Here is a 23,226-nt window from a genome sequence, read left to right as displayed (position 1 = left end):
GGGATAAGTTTTTATTTTTAAATTTTCTGTTTCCCTAAATTGTGTTGTCTTCATTGGGAAACAAACTTACTAAATATTATTCCTTATTAATATGCACCCCCTCAACTCTTCCAAAAAAGTTTGCATTTTTTAACTGGCAGATCGGTCAAATAGGCCTTGCCTCTTTCCTGATTAACACATTTTTTTAAAAGATACTTTGTGAAAAGAATTTAAATTTTAGTAAATGGAAAGACTGGGTTGAAAACCATTCTCTTTGGCAGCAGTGCAGAGATACCCTGGGAGTTAGAGTTGTTTCATGGCAAGGTGGTGCGCCATTCTTGAAATGTGCTTTAATTGCCTCTGTTGGAGTGAGGATTTGGTTATATTGGGTAGCCCAGATGACCACCTGCAATTCTTAGCCACACTGCCTTTCAGCAAATAATCTCAAAGGTAAAGAGATAAGCCCTCTTTTCCAGATTCCTCATATCAGATCTCACGGAGAACTCCAGCACTGCCCCAGTCACACGCCCTTCACTGTCGCCAAAGAAATAGGACTCTCCAGCTGGTCAGGACTGAGCCATGTGTTAGTCCTGCCTGAACCACGTGGAATGGGCTTAGGAAACGAAGAGTTTGGTTAGCAGAGAAGGGGAAGGGATACTGGATGGGCAAACACAACACATCTGCACTCACAGGGAGAACGCTCTCTTTCCCATAGCGTAAGTATTCCCTCCACCCACTCTGTTATCACTGTCCTCTCTAGGTGCTTTGTGGGCAGGCCTTGCTTGCGTGATTGGGGACAGGCTGACTCAGATTGGCAGCCCCTGAGAAGAGCCACTTTCTAATTGAGCGTTCCCTTCCTTTGGCTTCATGCCATGCAGCAACATAATGCTCATTTACTACAAAGAGATTCTTATTTGTTCTTCTTCTGTGCCCTCTTTCTCTTGAGAAATTGAAAATCTTTTTATTTTTAAATTTTCTTTTAATGATTTCCATTTTGATTTTAATGAGAGTTGACTTTCAGAGAGATCTTAAACTATTGAACATCCGTGAGAGTGGAACAAAACATACATTATCTTAATTTAGGCATAGCTTTCGCAGAGTTCCTATACGCTGCACCCTACATGCCAGCTCTGGTTAACTGATTGGCAGTAAACTCTAAGAAGTTGCGGTTGCTTCATATTCATTCACAGCCTATAAAAATAAGAGTAGAGTGTTTTAAATAAGGAACGATTTAAACAGATAATAGTTACTTTTCTATTTGCCATTGAAAATGTTCAAATTACTTAATGTCTCTCATCCCCGTGGGGTAAATCACACTATCACCAACAGAAAGTTTGTAAAAAAGTAAGAATATAAAATCGAACAAATGAATACCAGGTACTTTCTTTTCTCTCTTTTTTTTTTTTTTTTTTTTGAGATGGAGTCTCACTCTGTCATCCAGGCTGGAGTGCAGTGGCGCGATCTCGGCTCACTGCAAATACCAGGTATTTTCTGTGCTCAGCCAACTTCTTGGGAAAAAAATAAACCTCAAATAAAATAAATTTTTCCTTTTAAAGTTTTGAAAACCTTTCAGGTATTTTACAAAGATAGGCAAATCATTTTTTCTCTTTTTGTTTGTAAGAAGTTCTAACTTAATCCAGACATTATTGAACTTTGACAGAAGACAGCAGGGTCTAATTTGACTGCAGACTGACTCATCTGCTCATTTGCATTTGGGACCTTCCTTCCTTGAAAATAGGTTGTTTGACACACATTCTCACACATTGAAAGGTCAGAAGACATACCAGGATTCTTTGCTAAATGATTTCCTCCCTTCATTTCGTATTTCCCATGACCATAAGAATTCTTCCACTTATGCACAGAAAAACCCAAATTTAACCTTTTTATGGACCTGGTACACATAAACCCCTTCCCCCAAAACACATCTTTTGTTAACTGATGGGTTTATGTTTGTCATAAAGAAAGATAAAATTTCTTTATAAAAATGCATCATGTCAAAAAGGACTTGTGATGCCCAAGGAGATCCATCCCCTGGACCGACATGTTAATTGTTTGCACAGGTGTAGTGAAGTCGTTTGTTCTTGGATTCCTCATCTAGTGAACTGTAACCTTATTTAGTAGCTGGATACTTAGTAGAAACACTTTGGTTAGTTCTTGCCACTGATTTAACATGGTACACATGTTGGGATTGGACTGTTGTTGTCTCTTAATGGGGGTCCCCTCCCTCTCAGGAATGTTGAGCTGCATAACAGATAAAGGTGGTTCTTCAAGTGAACGAAAACAGAAAACAAAAGTGTGGTGTGATGGCATGTAGGAGACTGTGGATATCAGGATGGACTAGGCCACGTGCTGCTGCAAATTTGTGTTTTTTAAAAAGAATTTTATTTAACACAGATGTGGATAATTTCAAAACTAGCAAGAAGGATACAATGATGATCCACCTTCAGCATTTATCAATTAATGGTCAATCTTGTTTTATCTACTTCTTCTCTCTTTCATTGCATTTATTTTGAAGTAAATCCTTGAAAAATCGTTTTACTTTTAAATATTTCAATGTGTGTCCTAAAAGATAAGGGCCCATTAAGAAACATAAACACAATAACACTATTCTGTTTACCATTAACACTAATTTTCTAATGTTATCAAATATTCAGTGAATATTTAAAATTTCCTAATTGAGTCATAAATTTTATTTGGTTTTTTTGAAGTTTATTCAAATCAGGATCCAAAAAAGTCCATATTTTGCAATTGGTTGATCTGTCTTAAATATTTTTGAATATATAGATTGTCCCCCTGTCAGTTTTTGCTTATAATTTATGTATTGAAGAAATTGGTTCCTGTCCTCTACACCAGTGCTTCTTAAGATGCCAGTCCACAAACTCCTGTTACTGGTCCATGATGAGATGAGAAGCCAGGGTGTAAATCCAAAATATGTCACTAAGCACACTATTTAGTTCAGCTGATATTTTATTTCTAGGGAGACTTTCTCTATGAAGGAAGCAGTGAGATGGTTTAGATTCTAGCTTAAGCTCGTTATCTCATTATAGACTGGTAATGTCTAGTTTGTAGAACAGCACTGGCCAGTCCTTGGACCACACATGGCTTTCACTGCTGGAGAGTTTCTTGCAGTCCAGTGATGACTGCATTCCAGTGGTATGGTCCTACCATGTTTCTCAGTCCCCTGTATTTGTTGTGAATTGCTAGTTAGAGCTAGATGCTTGATTCAACTCAATTAACTTTTTTTCAAGAAGACTTTATGTGTCCTTCCATTAGGTATGTGTCCTTCCATTAGGAGGGACATCATTACTACTAGTCTCTCTTTTTGTGTTATTAGCAGCCATTGATAATCATTTTCTAGATCTATTTATTAGGATGGCAGAATGGGGATATTCAAATTCTGTCGTTTCCTATTGACTTACTAATGCTGTAAAGTTTCACTCCTAGTTTTGAACTTAGGCTCAATGCTTCACAGCCAGTAATGTTTGCATATGCTGGGTCTGATTTTTCTTATCCGCGACTTTGTTGTAGAAAAATTATTTAATATCTAACAGTAAGGATAGGCTATAATGAGCTATGAAATTGTGGAAAAGTCACACAGAAGGAGCCTGGCATTTGAAAGGGAAGAAAATAATTCTGCAAAGGTCCATTTATCCCATGATCTTTTGTGAGTGTCAAGATGGAAGCACTCAATGTGTTTTTATTTTAAAGTAAGGAATTTCAGGCAAGAACCTTATGAAAAGTTGGTAACATTTTGGACTATGAGGGTAATAAAGAAGATATCTGCAGAGATTTTAACATTCAGAAGTGAATTTTCGTACCTTCATTTCGGCATTGCTTTCTCAGGAATACTCTTTTTTTTTTTTTTTTCAAGAAATTGGAACAAGTACAGCCTTAGTGATTCAAATGAAAGATTCTGAAAATTACTGGTACACCCAGTCCCCTTTGGGGAAAGGAAGGTAAGGACAAGAGCTGCCCCAGGAGCTCCTCCCCGACTGTTTGTAGGGGATAGTATGTGCGCATGTGCATGTGTGCCAGGCACATCACCCGTGTGTTTCATGTCAGTGAAACATGTCCGTCATTCTCTTAAGGCCTCATGTATTCTTACTTGATAGAAAAATCCTGGGTGAAATGACAGGCTTTTGGAACTGCTTTTTAGTCAGTGGGTGCTGCTGCAGAGATTTAGAAGCCCTTTAGGTATACAAGGTGGATGTATTTCTGTCTGTTTTGACATCATCATCACCACTTCAGAAGTTGTCATGTTGAAGCTTTGCGCTGGCATTTAGCACCTGCTCTGCTTAATTATAGCTTGAAACACAAATACTGTGACATCTTCCCTGGAGCTGGAAGGGTGCTGAGAGGACAGTGCGGGCATCACTCACACTGAGAGGGAAATCTTTCGGGTTGGATTTCAGAGAAGAGCTGTGCTGGCCGTTGGAATGAGGACAGTCACCGCTTTCTCTGTGTAATGGACAACATCCCAGAAGCCTCTGAATTAAGTCACAGAGACGTGAAATCGGAGGGGTTTTTTTTAGAAGATCATCTGGATCACCCAGGCCTTCGAGCAGCTCATTGTCTTCCTAAGCCGGGTCAGACAGTTGCCTGCGTGTCCTGATGGTTTTGCTTAGAGCTACTTTTCAAAAGACAAGCCACACCCATGTTGAAGTGTATGTACTAACACATTCCAATGCCAGCTCTGAGTAGGTTTTGAATTATCCACATGTTGAATCTTTCTTGTGCTCTCTACACACCCACTCCCTCAAACATTGAGCATGTTAAGAGCTGACTAATGTTTTTACTGGAGGGTGCAGGACAGAATACTCATTCTCTACTGGGAAATGCAGAAACTATTTCAGAAACAGAAGTGCCAATCTATAGTAGTGAATGTTCCTAAAATGTGTTCTCTTTACATTGTTTTCCTTTGCTAATACACTTCCCAAGCGCTGTCGTATTTATTTATTTTGCAAACCTAGTAAAAAAAATCAGAGCACAAAAAATGACATACAAATTAGTTTATACAAAAAAGAGAATACGTTCTCTTTGGAGTATTGATGGAAACATCCTTCTAATCTCTAATCTAAAAGTCTTTAACACTAACCTTGGAATGTTTTATTAATAAAGTCTTTTGGTTTTTAATTAGGGATTTATGACGTTTCCATTGTGTAGCCTTTGAAAAATTACTTCACTTCTCACATTTTCAGTTTCCCCATCTGAGAATGAGCACACCAATACATTTTCTTGATAGGGTTTAGGGGAAGAGTAAATTTTATAAATTAAAGCTCTCTAATGGTTGCTAATTATTATTTTTATTTCACTGAATGACTTCACATGGACTAAAGTACTGATTTGGTGAAATTCCCTCAAATTTAAATTAGACTATTTTTATTAAAAGTTTTCCAGATATCTAAATGCTTAAAAAATAAATGCTTACAACTTTGTTTCAAATGCAAAATTAAAAAAAAACTTAAGTTTTTGACTGCTAATATTGTGAAGTGTTAATTTCAATGAAATAATCTCAGCAAGTGCATGCTTTTACCTCACTTCCTCTGACTTTATAGAAACTTAAAATCTGTTAGTGATTTATTTATTTTTGTTCCTGAGCAACAGTATTGTCCCTGTTTTGATGGGAAGGCTAGATAGAGAAATGTTTTAAAGATCCGTGGCCTGCTGACTGCTGTGAAATATGGTTTGAGCTACAAGATCTCTGAAGCTTTTGTAGCTATAAATGTTTCTAAATGATGCAACTGAAATGTGGAAGAATTTCATTCTCGTACCCCATGTATTCCACTTATGGTTAATTGTTGTTATGTGTTAGATTTTTTCCTTTTAATTTTCTAAAATTTAAAAAAGTAGATGAAATGATACTGATTTCTTACTGGTAATTATACTTTTCATTTTTTTTTTTTTTTTTTTTGAGACAGGGTCTTGCTCTGTCACCCAGGCTGGAGTGCAGTGGCATGATTGCGGCTCACTCTAACCTCAATCTCCTGGGCTCAAGTGATCCGCCCACTCAGCCTTCCCAGTAGCTGGGAAGCTACAGGTGCATGCCACCATCTTGGCTAATTTAAAAATTTTTTTGTAGATATAGGGTCTTGCTATGTTACCCAGGCTGGATCTTTTTTTAAAAGTTTCTTATAAACATATCCACCTTTTTAAATAAATTAAATACTCACTACTCTGACAGAATTCTCATTAACTTATGTTGTCTTAGTGGTAAATGAAAGTTTAGAGTTTCATTTACCACAATACTTAGATTCAAGTATTGTGTTAGGTGCTGGGATTGTAAAGATAAATCTGAACTTGCTATATTTAAGGAACTTGCAAAAAAAAAAAAAAAAACCCTGGCAATTTCCAGTTTTAGGAGAGGTGAAATTCTTGAATAATTTTGGTATGAGACTGAAGTCATCAAATAGGATTCAAAACGGACTTGCTTCCTTGCTTCACGTGTAAGCCACTCGTGCTAGAAAATAGCTCACTGAAGTCCATCTGTGAGCCAGTCCAGGATACTGATTTTATGTTATAGTTGCTAATGGGGCGGGATCTTCTGGTCTTTAAAATAAATCAGGTGCATTGAGGATGAGAACTCTCCAGGTTTTAAGTCTCTGATTCATGGACTTGTGGATGTCCTGTATTGGCCCTGATAGTCTCATGTAGGGGGTCCAGAAGGGTGGCAAGCCTGGGCTGGGACGGCTCTGACTCTGGCTGCCCTCTCAGGACTGTGTGGAATTGACTGAGTTTAAGGTGTTCAGTTCTCACAGATCACTGGGCAGCTTACTAAGCTGAGACATGGTGGGTTTGAGTGGCCAAGTTTTCCTCTGGTTGCCTGCCGTGGAATGTGTTTTCCCATAGAAACAACATTTTAAGTTGTGGTCTAGTTCCCAGACCAGCCCACAATAGCCTATTCAGCTGATAATGCAGCTGAGGGAGTGCTATTTGACTGGTCTGGAGACCAAACCACCACCTATTAACATTGTTTCTATTGGACAGGCCATTCCAAGTTCTAAATACTAATATATAAATGAAATTTTGGACCTCTACCATTTTGTCAATTGGGGGCTGACAGCATTCGGAACTCAAGTATCAAATCACCCTGCACTCTAGGTTCCTGAAAGACCTCATTCTTTCTGTCTCCTAAGTCTGACCCCATTGGCTGATTTTCTTGTCTCTTCCTGGGGCTGCCAGTACATTCAGAAGATATTATCTCCCTGGACAGAGCTCTTGGTTTGAGAATTTCTGGGAAGTGGCAAGAATCATGGTTTTAGTCCCCAGTTGCTTCTGTGGGTGGTAACGGAATTCCATGAGCTCCACCCCCAGCTCCGCCTCTGGCCGGCCTCTCTCTGTGCAGGCTCAGAATCCCCTCACCACTTGTTTTGTGTTTTCAATCATTTCTAAAATTTCGTTCACCCTTTGGAAAAGTGTAGTGTGGCTTCAACTTGAATAAATGGAATGAATATCCCAGTCAAAGAAAAGCTCTTGATAGACCCTGAGCTCACTGGTGAAGTCCAGGGGTTTCAGAGTGCTGGGAAGCAGTTCTTTACACGGACAACATGTTCTCATCGTGTCATTGGCCATATCCTCTCAGATGCTCCAGAAGCAAACATTTGAGATAAGCTGGATTTTTTATTTGGAAGCAATGTTTCCTCATCCTTAGATGGTCAAATAGTTGAAACTTCATGAAGAAATTCACCTCTTCCCATGTATGGGAGCAACTTTTACCCAACCAACCAGACGTGTGACGCCAGTAGGCCAGATACAGATGCCCTCCCTTGGAGAAGTGATCCAGTACACACTAGGACAGCAAGTTATTCAAATCATTGCCTGAGAACTTTGAGGAGTCCATTCTGGTGGTGTAATTTTCTAAGCAGACAAGCAGACTTAGTGTTCTTAGTGCTGCTTAATCCAGAGTTCCAGAAGCATGAAGTGAAGAGTGCTGACTTGCTGCACACATGATGTACTTTAAACATCTGTGCTTCTGGTCTTCATGGTTCAATTGTCTAGTTTCCTGTAGAGTGCATCCCATGGCTTTTTGAGCTTCAAATTCTTTTTTTTTTTTTAAATATATACACTCCACCTATAAAAGATTCCAATAGGATTTAAATTGGCTGTCAGTCTAAAAATGATGTCCCAGATCCGAGGAACTGCCTTTTCAGCTTTCTGTTTCCTAATTATCTTAGGCTGTGCGTGTGTGTGTGTGTGTGTGTGTGTGTGTGTGTATGTCTTTGTGTGTGTGTATGTGAGAGAGAGAATGTGTGTGTTGGGGAGGAGGGTGCATGTGTACATGCCCTTGAAGGGTGATGACATTTTTGGACCATAAGTTCTTGGGCTATTGCTTTTGATCAACACAAAATGTCCATGAAAAGTTGAGGGTACACAGTGAATGAAACTGTTGATGCAACACCTTTGTGCTGCCTGTGCTGTGAGTTACTCCACTTAGCAGTGGGAAAACCTTTCATCCAAGCAGCACATCCAAAGAAACCTGTGAAGGTCACTCTGTGAATTTTGTCATGATTGTCTGTAGGAATTGGCCACATGAGGCTGGCTCCATCTATGGCCTTGATCAGTTGCAGCAATCTGCCATAATAAAATGCATGCCAACTTGTGAGCTGAAAACCTTCGTTTAGTTGCTTGTGGGATTTTTTTTTCTTCTTTTGCCAAAGAAATAAATAGAATCAAATGTTTACATATGTATGTTATTTGTCTACATTGATTTTGTATTTTCTCAAAGGAAAATATTGATTTCTGAGTTATAAACATGGATAACTTCACTGATCAGAATAAGTTAATGACTGGCATGTCAGTGAAATAATCAAGGCACAAAACCACCATACATTTCTGTTTAACTGCCTATATAGCCTTTCAAAGATATGTTAAATAGTCTTCCTTTAAATAGATAAATTTATAAGAAATAATTCTATCGCACAGATTTTAATGTTGGTGGTATATTCCATCTGGCCTACTTTTGGCACTGAGGAGATGATATTAATCTTTGTTAATTGTACTTCGTACTCACTATTGCCTTTAGTCAATATTATCTGTGTGCTTCTAAATAGACTCCAGGATAGTCTAGGCATAATAGACATTGTTTCTGTGCTTGAAGAACAATTTATTACTTTGGGAGTAAAGGGAGTGGGGCGTTGGGCTTCAGGGATGAGATCTAGACATATAATTGTTTTAACTATATAACTACAGTATAGCCTATGTAGGTTTTTGAAGATATGTCTGGAATTGTGTTTGTAGTATGAAAGATGGATGGATTCATCAGGGAACACTAAGGGAGATGGAACTACATATTGAAATGGAAAGATGGAAGAGCTGATATAAAAATGGAGGAAGTGTCTGGTTTTAGCGTGTGTCAAAGATAGCAGTGCGTGCATGAGTGAGGGCTGAGATGGTGAAGAAGAGGAGCTGGGTAGGAGGGTGGAAGTTGAAGGTATAGGTAAAGATAAGAGTCGACAGGTAGATTAGGCCTACCTGGTAGATATCTGAAGCTAATAATGAAATGTTTAACATTACAGAGAGTGAAGGTCCATCTTTGGGCTGCAGGGGAATAGAAATAAGCATGGTGAATATGAAAAGATACTTACCCATATTGTCCTAATGGAGTAGAAAGAAACTAGGAAGCCAGGAAAAAAGAACATGATATTAGTCCAACAATGAAATCACCAGGATTTGGACAAGGGATTTGCTAATGGAGTTGGAGAATTTAAGAGGAATTTCATCAGTGGGATGAAATAAAACTAGTGACTCCCCTTAGCAACCGGGAAACATCAAGTCATAGCTCAGATAGTCCTCTTCTGAGCTTACCATGCATGCTGTAGCTAAAGGCCTTTGTTCTGGCCTCCGTGAGTTCCCCGGGCCGACCTTGATGTTAGTGCTTTGTCTGTTGTGTAGATACTCTTTGTGTATATGCCTGTATTCCCAGACTGTAAGATCCTCGAGAGCAAAGACTGTGTCTTAGTCACTTTTTAAATATAGCTGTTTTGTTTATAATTGCATTGTGACAGGATTATTGTTATTTTACCTTAAAATAAACTTTTCACTTTAGAACGGTTTTAGAGTTACAGAAAAATTGAGAGAGTTCCCGTACACTCTGGACACTTTACTCTGTTATTAGCATCTCATACTAGCATGGTATATTTTTTGTAATGAATGAACCAATTTTTTTTTTTTTTTTTTTTTTGAGACGGAGTCTTGCTCTCTCACCCAGGCTGGAGTGCAGTGGCGCGATCTCGGCTAACTGCAAGCTCTGCCTCCTGGGTTCACACCATTCTCCTGCCTCAGCCTCCCAAGTAGCTGGGACTACAGGCACCTGCCACCACGCCCGGCTAATTTTTTTTTTTTTTTTTGTATTTTTAGTAGAGATGGGGTGTCACCACGTTAGCCAGGATGGTCTTGATCTTCTGACCTCGTGATCCGCCTGCCTCGGCCTCCCAAGGTGCTGGGATTACAGGCGTGAGCCACCGCGCCCGGCCAATGAACCAATATTGACGTGTAGTTAGTGATTAAAGTCCATTCCTTATTCAAATGTTCTGAGTTTTTACTTAATGTCCTTTTTATGTTCAGAATCCCATCTAGGATACCACACTGCATTTAGTAGTCATGTTTTCTTAGACATGACTTAGCTGTCACAGTTCTCAGACTTTCCTTGTTTTTAATGACCTTGACAGTTTTTAGGAGGGCTGGTCAGATATTTTGTAGAATGGCCCTTAGTGGAATTATTTGATGTTTTTGTCATGATTACACTGAAATTATGGGTTTTTGGGAAAAAAACCACAGAGATAAAGTTCCATTTTTATCACATAATATTAAGGGTTTCACATAATATTTTATCACATAATATTAAGGGTTTCACATAATATAGTATCAACATGATTTGTCATTGTTGCTGCAACTCTTCATTGCCTGGCTGAGATAGGATTTGTCAGGATTTTCCACTCCCCCACCGCTTTATACTGTACTCTTTGGAAGACAGTCAATATGTGTAGTTCACATGTAAGGAGTGGGGAGTTATGCTTCATCTTTGGAAGGCAGAGCATCTACGAAATTATTTGAAAGTCGGAAGCACAAGAGATTTGTCTCTTCTCTCCCATTTATTTATTTCTTCAATCATTTATTTATCAGTATGGACTTATGGATATTTATTTTTTACTTGGTGTTGTAATCCAATGCTGCTTTTTTATTTTGCTCCAAAAGGGTTCTAGCTTTGGCCATTTGGACTTTCTTCATTTGGCTCCTGTGTCCCTTGCCATGCTCCCCTCAGTGTGGATGTTTGTTTGGCACTTCCTTATACTTTCTGTCACTGCAAGATGCTACAGATTCAGCTTGTCTATTTCCTGCCCAGCCCTAGAATCATTTCCCAGGAGCCCTGATTCCTTTTATTGAATAATAGTATTAGCAACCAAGATCTAGGCATTAGACGTGCTCATCTTGGTCAGTTTTATTTCTTATCTAACACAGTGCCTGGCACATAATAGGCTCTCATTAAATATTGCTGAACAGCCAGCAATAATGGAATGTTGAGTAACTGATGGTACAAATCACTCAATGAAATATTATGTATCTATCAAAAATGATCATTAGATTTATACAATAACATAAGTGAAAAAGTAACAAAAAATGAAGATTGTAATAACACTCATGCAAAACAAGCAGAGACTTGTGCAAAAAATGCTAACATGGGGAACTAGATTTGAATTTTGGCTCCCCGGTTTATTAACAGTATGAATTTAGATGGATTAATCTCTATGGCTCAGCTTCCTCACATTAATTATAATGCAATAGTAATGATACAAATAATAACTTATTTCATAGGAGTATTGTGGGGAGGTAAATGAGTGCTGTGACTGAAATAGGATAAGCACTCAATAGATATGATTAATTTAGTGATTATTGTGAGGCTGATGGAACTATGGTGTTTTGTCTTTGTTTCCCAAACCCTCAATGATGTATAACATTACATACATCGTGATCTCTTCATCTCTCTTCCCAATCTTCTGTAAGGAATATCTGGAGCTGGATCATTTCAGCCATGGTAGTCTCACTCTCCCTTCCTAAGAATTCTCATAGTGCTTCCTATTTGAAATGATTGCTCAGCAATGTTTTTATGTTGTGTGGGGTTCATCACTACCCTTTGTACATACATGCTCCTCCAGTCCCCTGACCATGGCTCTCAGGAAAGAGGCAGCTTGAGTCCCTCTCATGAGCCCTTCAGTGCACAACCAAATGTATCTCAATAGGTTAATTTAATTTTTAAAACATGTTGATTTGGCAATCATATAGGTCGAAGCATGTAGAGTATCCAGACTTCAATAAATGTTAGCTTTTCTCCTGTTTTTTTTTTTTTTAACTTTTATTTTAGGTTCAGGGGTACATGTGCAGGTTTGTTATACAGGTAAACGCGTGTCGTGATTGTTTGAGGTATAAATTATTTCAGTTTGTTTCTTAATCATATTTTATTTCCATAGTCACAAAAGAACAAGAAAATTAAAAAAAACCTTTGGGCTGGTAAAAAAAAAAAAATTGTTGAACAGCTTTGTGCTTGTGGGCAAGGTGAATAGTCCTGATGTACCTGGTTGTGGACCTGGCAGTGAACTTATCGGCTACACAGGAAGAGGAGCTATTGATCTTGGATAAATTGAGTTTGAGATGGTAACAAAACATTTAATTCTAAATGCCCTGAAAACAGGAACTAAAGAGAGAAGAAAAGAGACAGAGTGGAAGAAAGGCAGATAGGGAAGGGGAGATGAGGAAGGGAGGGAGAGAAGGAGGGAGAGAGAAACAGATGGACCATGGCTTGGGAGGAAAAGATAATAGTCACCAATCTACTGGTGATGGAGAAGGCAAGAAGGGGATAAAGCTCTTGAAAACCAGCATAAAATCTGTTATTCATTCTGTTCCTTTTCAGATTACTTTCATCTAAAAAATAAAAAAAAATCCCAAACTGCACAAAGTAGGTTAGAGTGGTTGGCTGGCTTGCATCCTCAAAGGAGGAAGCCAGAATTGCCCATGTCCCAAGCAGTGTCGACCCAGACAATCCAGAAAAGAGTCTCTGGGTCTACAGCAGCGGTCTCCAACCTTTTTGGTATCAGGGACTGGTTTTGTGGAACATAACTTTTCCACGGACCAAGGGTGCTGGAGGGATGGGGGGATGGTTGCAGGATGATTGAAGCTCATTACATTTATGTGCATTTTATTTCTATTATTATTACATTGTAATATATTATGAGATAATTATACAACTCACCATAATGTAGAATCAGTGGGAGCCCTGAGCTTGTTTTCCTGTGACTAGAGGGTCCCATCAGGTGGTGACAGGAGTCAGTGACAGATCATCAGGCATTAGATTCTCATAAGGAGTGGGCAACCTAGATCCCTCCCACACACAGTTCACAATCAGGTTTGCACTTCTATGAGAATCTAATGTTGTCCCTGATCTGACAGGAGGCGGAGTTCAGGTGGTAATTAGAGTGATGGGAGCAGCTGTAAATACAGAAGAAGCTTCACTTGCTTGCCTGCCACTTACTTCCTGCTGTGTGGCCCAGTTCCTAACAGGACATGGACCGTTACTGGTCTATGGCCCAGGGGTTGGGGACCCCAGTCTAGAGAGCCAAGCTGAAGCTTAGGGAGGTCATAGAAGCTGTTCTCATTAACAGGGTTTGAAGTTTTGTTACCCAGGTTGCATTGTGACTGGCAGATGGACTGGAACAGTCACTTGAGGTATTCACATCACTAATGGGAGACTTGACTTCTGACTTCAGTGAAGAGGGCCAGAATAAAGGCACTAAAATAAAGGGGGAATATTTGAAAGGTTCGTCAGAGTAGTATGGGCCCCTTCATCAGACAGTACTCAGGTGTCTTTTCTTTTTTTATCTTGATAAGAAAATTGTCAAAGAGCAAATAAAATCATGATGTGTAGTTCACAATACAGGCAGCTCATTTATGTATTGTAATTGTTTCATGATCTATCACATTTTTTATAGTGGAAGTTATTTTAACCTGGGAACAGTAGAATGTTAAGATATTAACATGGGACACATTACATGGGAAGTTGGGTGTCCTTTGTTGTATGAGGGCATATACCTTTTGATCCCCTCTAGATTTATACTTAAGGGGCTAAATCATAATTTTTTTCCTTAAAGGTTAAAAAAAAGCAGTTAATGGAGCAGGGTCAGCTTCATTAGCCCTTACCTAGTGCTTAGTGTTCTCCTTGCCCAAGAGTTTAATCACTAACAAATATGTTGAGAAGCTAACATATATGAAATAAGAACCTCCTGACCTTGTTTTTATTACCTTATTAACCTTTTCTGAAAAGGAGTTTGCACTTTGCATAGGAAAACGGAAAGGCTATCTTGCTGTAAGAGGCCAAATTGCAGAAGTGGGCTCTGGCTAAGGAATGTGGACACACTGCAGACATCTTGCACAGAGGCCAAGTCTTGCAATGATGTGGTCAGACGTGGTAGAAGCCAGCTGTTTGCTCCGTTGAGAGAGGCTTTTGCCAGTCCACAGGATCTCTGAGGGCTGTGTTTAACTGAATCCAAGTATCAAACCTGCTGAGACTCACTCATCCCCCAGGTTGTTTGGAGTTGGGTTCTTACAGAGCACAATATTGAAAGTAACTGGTAAGAGAAGTTACAGATAAAGACTTAGCTATTTAAAAAAAAATGTAACATACAGTGGTGAAGTGGAATATAAATGTATTTTCCCTCTTTCCCCTATAAACTATTAGAATACAGGTAAAAACAGTTTATGCTGGCTGGGCACGGTGGCTCACAACTGTAATCCCAGCACTTTGGGAGGCAGAGGCGGGCGGATCATGAGGTCAGGAGTTCGAGACAAGCCTGGCCAATATGGTGAAACCCCGTCTCTACTAAAAATATAAAAATTAGCTGGGTGTGGTGGTGTGTGCCTGTAGTCCCAGCTACTCGGGAGGCTGAGGCAGAAAAATCTATTGAACCTGGGAGGTGGAGGTTGAAGTGAGCCAAGATCGCACTGCTGTACTCCAGGCTGGGCGACAGAGTGAGACTCCATCTCAAAAAAAAAAAAAAAAAAAAAAAAAAGCAAAAAACCCCCCCAAACAGTTTATGCTATGCTTTATCCTTGGTCTATTGATGGACATTCTATGATTTGTGTTACTTATGTCACCATGAATGCTACTGGATGAACTATCATCTTGTCCTCTAAGTACACTTTTGACTTAACATAAGGTTAGGAGAGCGTGCTCTAGAATCAGGCTTCTTGAGTTCAAATCTCCATTACACACGTCTAAGCTATGGGACCTTGGCCAGGTTGTTTAACCTTCTTAAGCCATAGTTTTTTTTTTTTTAGTGTTAAACATTATAACAATAAAAATTACCTCAAAGAGTTGCTATTAGGATGAAATAAAATAATATGTCTTTAGCACTTAGCAAAAAGTTATGTCCCCTTTGAATTTTAATTTTTTAAAATTTGTTGAATGTTATTGCTACTTGCACAGAGCTTTAAATCCGACTTCGTGTGTTTGTGTTGGAGTGATGGGGGTTGATGGGGATGGCTCATGAAGTGAAAAGAGAAAGAGGTATGGATGCTATACTTTCATTGACCCGAAAGAGTAACTTTATTAAAGATTTACCTTTCTTGTACAAGCATTTTTTATTGAAACCTTATAACTAAATCTTTTATTATGGAAATAATCCAGCATGTCTCATTTAGAGTTTACATGTTTTGGTTCTTTCCAACTTCAATAAGACATTCATTTATTTCCAGAATTAGAGCTGTTTTTTTTCTGTGTATAAGTAAAACAAATGTCACGCAGCTTGTTTGAACGAGTTCTATTGGTTTGCAGTTTCTTAAGACCAAAAGCAGCAGAGGAGAAATCTTACATGTTTCAAATACTTTGCGTTGAGCCACATCACATAGCATTTAGAATGATTTAAGAATGAATGGCAACACAATTAAAACAATCATTGTCATTTGAAGGTATTGGTTGAAACAACTGAAATTAAATAACATATTACTTGTGAATGATAAAGTTTTAAAACTCATTGAAAGTCAGAGGATGCAAATAAAATAAGTCCAATCCAAAATTATAAAGAACCTTAAGAAATACAGTGAAATGAAAATGTGATGCACTAATGAAAGGGAATGGTGAATGAATGAAACAAGAAGTATCCTGTTTCAAAGATAAGACGTTCGTACTTTGAAAGTCGAGTTATTGCTTTAAGTGAAAGACGATGATGGAAATAGAAGAGCATATATTTTAAAATGAACAGTGTGGATGAATATTAGAGAAGAAATCAAGAGAACTCTCTCTCTGCTTCCCCAGGTTCTCATCTCTTAAGGTAACTAGGTTGAAACATTTCTGTTTTTTGTTCTTCTCATATTCATCTCCATGATACCATCTACCATGTTTGTACCTCTGTATCTAGATTTAAACAGTACCCATTGGTTTCTTGCTTTGAAAGATGGGGACTTAGCTCACTAAAGTATCTGTACCCTTTTTCTCTCTTCTTCTTCACAACTTTAAAATATAGTTGTAGTATAACTTTTATTTATAGGTTATTTTAAAACAATGTAATATATATATAAGACTCTGTTTCTAGGATCAGCTGCTTTATTGACTGCCACACTTTTCCTCCCAAATTGTTTCCCGAGTTATGTCATCTGTCTCATTACTTTTACTCTTGTGAAGGTTTACAACATTTACATTTTCTTTTGTAACTATAGTAAATTGTAAAATCTTCCATGTTTTGGCTGTAGATTGATTCTAAACATTAAAAAAAAAGAATGTTTATATTACCATGCTTTTTCAAATACCTTGGAAAATCTTTAGAATATTTTGCTTTGTAGGACTGAAATAGTTATTCTGGACCCTTTGTTTCTGAGCTTCTTCATCTTGTGTATATGTTACGACATATACATTTTTGTCAGACACTATGTCTGTGACATATTATGTCAGACAATGTATGATTGCAGTAAAAAAAAAAACAAAAATCTTGTTATGTCAACCACAGGGCACCCTGCAAAGGCTCAGGAGTGCTCTGACACTATTCCAGGATTTGGTAGGGATTGTACTATCTCCAGCGGAGCTGTTCTAATGGGCTGTTGCTGGAGAAGGTTTGAGGTGGTTGACTTTGGCCTGGATTGTCATTTCAAATTGAGAGAACTTTTATAATAAAAGTTTGGAAGGTTTGTGTGTTCCCCTCTACCCCAGCTGTCTACCCTGACTTCCTCTCTCATTTTCTTTTCCGAGAATTTGAATTTCCCCAGGAACTTCTGGACACTCTGAAGTTTCAGGCATTACTTTGTCATGGAGGGACAAAGGGTTGAGAGCCTTTGACTTAAAATTCTCCATAACATCTTTCTTCCTTTATTCCTTATGGTTCCACTGGCTGAGTAACCTAGGTCAGAAGATGATTCCATCAGGATGATAATGCTGCATTGCATTTTCATCATCTTTTTCATATATGAAGCTTTCATGTCCATTATTTGACATATATACACACAAGGGAGACATTTCATTATGCCATTGTACACAGAAATATACTGAGCTCACACAGGCTCTAACATCATGCGCATATTTCACCTCTATCCAATCATTTCCTCTCTATCCTTAGAGAAGGCCTGGGCTGCTGGGTATGGAGTTAGGGCCCTTTCCTTGGCTCCTCCAGCTTTCTTCCTAATTCCGTTTCTGACCTCAGCATCTGTCAGTGTGAAGCATCTGTGGTGCCCTGCAGGGTGTTCCAGATTTTCTGGAGCAACAAAAGGAGTAAAGGACATAGCAAAGACCTTACGTTGGTTCCCAAACCTGCATGATGTTGAAGTAGTGAGTTCAGAGGAAATGTGGGAGGACTATGTACTGTTTCACGTGGTCTACATATACAAAGAGAATGTGGGAGTGTACCCTAACTGAAAATACATTTTAGCTATACAGTTGTTTTTAAAGGTTTATGCTTTTGGGGTTACAGTGTTTATACCAGTAAGCTTTGGAATTGCTCCTAGTTTGTGAAATTGATTGCAAAACATTTGACTTTCCTTATTAGCCCTTGATCACCAGCAACTAGCATCAATGCTTAGGCCCTCAGGATATGGCAAAGTAAAACTAATGGTTGCTTCTAGGTCTCTGTGTATTATGGTCTCTGTCCTAGTTTCCAGTGTAGAAGTCATTGGATCCTTACTTAGTTGCTCCCTGAAATTGTTAAATGTGGATCATCTGGATTCTGAATGGAGTTTCTACTCCAAGACATGTGATGAACTGTCTGTAAACAAGAAACCCAGAGTGACACTGATTTTATTTTCTTGTAACTGCTGTTATCAAGTGTGTTTCCATACTTTATTTTTTTGGAGACAGAGTCTCACTGTGTCACCCAGGTTGGAGTGCAGTGGTGCGATGTCAGCTCACTGCAGCCTCTGCCTCCTGGATTCAAGCGATTCTCGTGCCTCGGCCCCCCAGGTAGCTGGGACTATAGGTGCGTGCCACCATGCCAAGCTAATTTTTGTATTTTTGGTAGAGATGGGGTTTCACCATGTTGGCCAGGCTGGTCTTGAATTCATTACCTCGAGTGACCTGCCGCCTCGGCTTCCCAAAGTGCTGGGATTACAGGCGTGAGCCACCACGCCTGGCCTGTTTCCAAACTTTTGCTAAAGAAATATTTACATGTTTTGGCCTTTATTTTTTCTGACTCATGTCAGAGTTTGCATTCCTGTAATTTTAGTGAAAGAATATGTAAAATTATAGAGGTGAGATGGGCCATAGGAAAAAAATATATATATATGGCTTCAAAGAGTAGAAATGTAAAGTCTTATGTGCGTTAGATTTTATTACAACCTTTCTTAACCATATTGGTAAGAAATTTATTGTTTAAGTTTATTGTCTAATTTAAGACTTGTATGGTTTCATGAGTTGTGACAGAATGTGCTACATTTTATATCTCTGGTTTTTATTTCCCTGATGGGCCATATGCATAGGTGATATTAAGGGCTGTCCCTGTTGATATTGCTATGTTAGTGTCCCAAGCTACCAACCCAGCATTGAGTCTCATGAGTTTGCTTTATCTGTCTGCCAGGAATCATCTTGCTTTTATAACTCAGGAATATTTTTTTCCTTTTATTTGGCCATCTCTTCCTCTTCTTCTTCTTTTTTTTTTATGTATGGAATTCTTCTGTTTTTGTTTTAGACCCAATGTCTGTGGATCACGTTATAATGCTTACTGTTGCCCTGGATGGAAAACCTTACCTGGCGGAAATCAGTGTATTGTCCGTAAGTAAATAGAAAACTTGTCATTCTGCATGTCCTTCTTTTGTTGTGTTGGTTGCATGGGGAGCCTTAGAATGTGGCCCTTTGTAACTGTACTATTAATCTGTTGATAGTAGAGCCTTCCAGCTTTAAGACTTTTCTACCTTTCCAGTTTGGGAAATACATCAACTTGGTCAAACCCCTGTCAAAGTTTAGTCACGGGGATGCTTTGCTCAAGGTTGTGTCATTTACATATGTTGTGTCTGGCTACACAGACTATCTAATTACTTTGATGGGAGTTTGAATGAAAGGGTATTATTGCTGCTTTTCTTATTGTAATTTCTAACTTTGTTGGCCACCCACAGGCCTAACCAAACCCTATACATTGAATTTGAGTGATTGAGGGACCAAGAGCAGACCTGACTCTTAGACAGAGGGGAAAGGGAGGAGATAGAGCACCAGATGAAGATCAGTGGAAAGACTAAGAAAGATCTCAAATGATAACAGAGGTTCCTCTATTGATTTCTGCTGGCAAGGCAAACTTCCAGATTTCTCCGATATCCCACAAATGTTGAGTGACAAATCACATGCCAGACAAGGTGTTCTTTAATGGAGACACCAGAGTCAAATTTAGTCATGATGCCTGCCCTTCATGAGCTTTTACAGTTGTTGTACCTATGAAATAATGTCCAGTTTTCAGAAAACTCTAGTAGTATAATGGGGAAATTTAGAGCTGAAGAGACATTAAGAATCACTTAGTTCACCTTCTCACTTGGCTGACAGTGGTCAGTGGAGTATTCAATAGACTATATTGGCCAATATTTGCTTCATGACCTGAAAAAGTTTAACTGTTTCTCAATTCTTGATTTTGACCAGAAAGCATCTCCTTTATTTGGCACATTATGGTTTAAGACCAAAATTGGATCACTAAAAGAAAAATATAATGGTATTTGGATTTTCTCAATGAACTTTATAATAGAACCCTTTCCTAGCGTTCTGTAGAGTTCTCTGAGAAATGATGTCTCCAGATATTTAAATAAATGTTTATTGGATCTTTGACAGTTTGTTTCTTAGTCATTTCCAGTTTCCATCCTAAACTCTTTGGATGTTTGAATGCACTTTCTATCAAGTATACTCTTTTAGCCTTGCATATCACGTTTGCACTTGCAAGGTTGTGCAGGAGCTTGAGGAAAAGATCATGCCTGTCATGACAAAAAGTAGTAACCAAGTGCTAGTCTGCTGATAAATATAAATCATATGCCATTTAAACTTACTGTTGTGACCACTAGCAGAGCATTTGGTACCAGCATGATATTAGTCTCTGGGTGGTATGCAAATGTTAGTATTTTTCTAAAGGATGAATGGCTTCCTGACTGTAGAATCAGTACTCTGGCAGTAGATTCCAGCATTCTTCTCTCAGACTGTTGATGGAATTCAGAACAGGATAAAAATTAAACATTAAACATTTACAACAGGCCGGGCGCAGTGGTTTACGCCTGTAATCCCAGCACTTTGAGAGGCCGAGGCGGTCGGATCACGAGGGCAGGAGATTGAGACCATCCTGGCTAACACAGTGAAACCCTGTCTCTACCAAAAATACAAAAAATTAGCTGGGCATGGTGGCACATGCCTGTAGTCCCAGCTACTCGGGAGGCTGAGGCAGGAGAATGGCATGAACCCGGGAGGCAGAGCTTGCAGTGGGCGGAGATCACGCCACTGCACTCCAGCCTGGGTGACAGAGCGAGACTCCATCTGAAAAAACAAAACAAAACAAAAAAAAACATTTACAATAAAATTGGCTCCCAAGAGTAATAATGTAATTTTTATATCATTAAATCTTAGAGTTAATATAATAATATATTTCTTGTGATCATATAAATATGTTTAGATGCAGGATTTAATTTGTTTGTTTGGTTTTCTCTTCATAGCCTGTCCTGGGCTTTTGATGGATTGAGTGCTGTGGACTAAGCAAAGAGAGGTTGAGAACCACCGTTACTGGATAAAGGAGTTGTGGATTTTAAAGCCAGAGTTTATTTAGTTCAGTAGACTTGTTTTGAAAATGAGTACACCTGAGGCTTAAGGTCATATAAGTCATGACAGCAAAGTTCGTGAGGGACCTGAGAACCCAGGTTTCCTCATTTGGGGATTGGTCCCCTATAACAAATCGTGTTCCAAATCCATGTGCTAACAGACCTGTGGTTTTATTCACAGCCATTTGCCGGCATTCCTGTGGGGATGGATTTTGTTCGAGGCCAAATATGTGCACTTGCCCATCTGGTCAGATAGCTCCTTCCTGTGGCTCCAGATCCAGTAAGTCTAACGTGTCATTATATATAATATTATTTTATGTGGCTACACCCCATTTTCTCCTAAATTTGATTTTGGCTTTCCTCTTTCCTGCAATACATTTTTTCACGAGAACATCTGCCTTCTCTGTTCTGCCCAAAATACTTGGAAAGGCTTTCCTTCATCTGGCCTCTCATTTCGCTTCTTTACTCTTTATAGGAAAATTACCTATGGGGCATAGTTACTGTGAATAGTATAAAGCTAATGGCCTTTTATGTAGGTATCGCCTTATTCATCTTTGTATCTCCAATGTAAACGTCATAGAAGGTGCTCAATGAAATGGTTGTTTAACGAACATTTTTGGCTCAAGAAATCTAGGCATGCTTCCTTGTGGTACTGAAATATGAATCTGATTAAAAACTTATTTAAGACTCAAGACCCCTGCTTTACAAGAAGAAAATGTAAGAAGTCATTATGGAAGTTTCTGGGGGTGATTTATAATGAAGCATAAACATATTTTTCCTTTCAGAATTTTGCCACTTTCTGTGATGCCAGATGAATATCCACAGTTCATTCTTCAGAGCCTTTTCTTGCTTGTTCTATTGTTTTTCTTTTGGGGGTTTGGGCAAGTGAGTCATAATTGGTTGTTTAAGAAGCTGAAGTTCTTGTTTGTATAAACAGCCCCTCAAAACTTTGACCATCCCCATGGCAAAAAACATAGGTCCCTTTTCCATTTCTTTTTGTCCGGTGAGAAAATGTATCCCCCTTATTGTGTGTCCTATTTTGACAAAGTTTTAAAGAAAAACATTGTGGAATAAGTGCATTCTCTTTTGTTTACTGCAAGTAGAGACTTCAGTGTGTCAAGGCTCATTACCTGTTAAGAGTCCGAACATTTGAGTGTGTCTCTCACAAGCCAATTAACAGGTTAGGGCAGATTGTCCTGTGTAGCACTCTTGGTGCCCTCTCGCCTCCCTTCGCTTCATGGATGAACACGGGGGACTCTGCCTGAGAGCTTTGTATACTTTTCTGGCCAGAGAGCATGCCAGGTCTGCATGCAGGGCAAGCTGGAAGTGCTGGGGGTTAGTGGACCTAGAAGTGACTTTTAACCAACAATAGATGGAGAGTGGTTGGATAAGTGCCTCAGCTTCCTTGCTTCTCAGTTTGGATAACCATGAGGTTCACTCTGCACTGTCTCCTGAAGTTCCCCAGTGGGACTGAACCCTCGCTGTTCACAGTGATAATAGATTTGATAATGTACTTTATTAGCTTCCTTCTCCTTTTGTCTCACTTTTCCACTCTCCTACGAGTGTTTCCTAGAATTACTTTCAGAACAAACTACTTCCATTTAAATTATTGTCTCAGAATCTGCTTCTGGTGGAGCCCACACAATAACAGCCACCTTTTACTAAATACAGCCAGTTACAATTGGGGTAGAAATTCCCCTATGGGCTGGGACTCTTGCTTATTGCACTGAATGTAGCATAGTTTTCCTTGATCTCAGCTTGGTGTCAGACATGCATCTTCCGAGTAACAGCAGGTTCATTCTACGTAGCAAGGGCCCCTGAACTGCAGGAATAGAACGAGGCAGAGAAGCCAGCTGGCAGCACATCTGGGAACATGCGGGACATCTCCGTCTCTATAAGGGTGACTTCTAGGCTGCCAATGAGGCATAAGCATCTCAGGGTTGGAAAAGAAGTGCAGTTATAAAGTTGGGAATAGACCCCATCTCTCAGATTGGTTCCTGAACCAACTAA

The 23,226-nt window shown here is 39.1% G+C and overlaps 1 protein-coding gene across 1 annotated transcript in view; it reads left to right on the top strand.

Annotated features, from left to right (window-relative positions):
- Positions 1 to 23,226, top strand: part of FBN1 (fibrillin 1) — a 235,403-nt gene that overhangs the window by 13,573 nt on the left and 198,604 nt on the right. Inside the window, exons 3-4 of the mRNA XM_054450928.2 lie at positions 19,128 to 19,210; positions 21,398 to 21,496. Of these exons, the coding sequence (XP_054306903.1) occupies positions 19,128 to 19,210; positions 21,398 to 21,496 (182 nt within the window). The remainder of the gene's footprint in view (positions 1 to 19,127; positions 19,211 to 21,397; positions 21,497 to 23,226) is intronic.

This window comes from Pongo pygmaeus, chromosome 16 (genome assembly GCF_028885625.2).
Source record: "Pongo pygmaeus isolate AG05252 chromosome 16, NHGRI_mPonPyg2-v2.0_pri, whole genome shotgun sequence".
Classification (NCBI taxonomy): Eukaryota; Metazoa; Chordata; class Mammalia; order Primates; family Hominidae; genus Pongo; species Pongo pygmaeus.
Note: the sequence above shows the minus strand (reverse complement) of the source record. Positions and strands in the feature narration are given on the sequence as shown.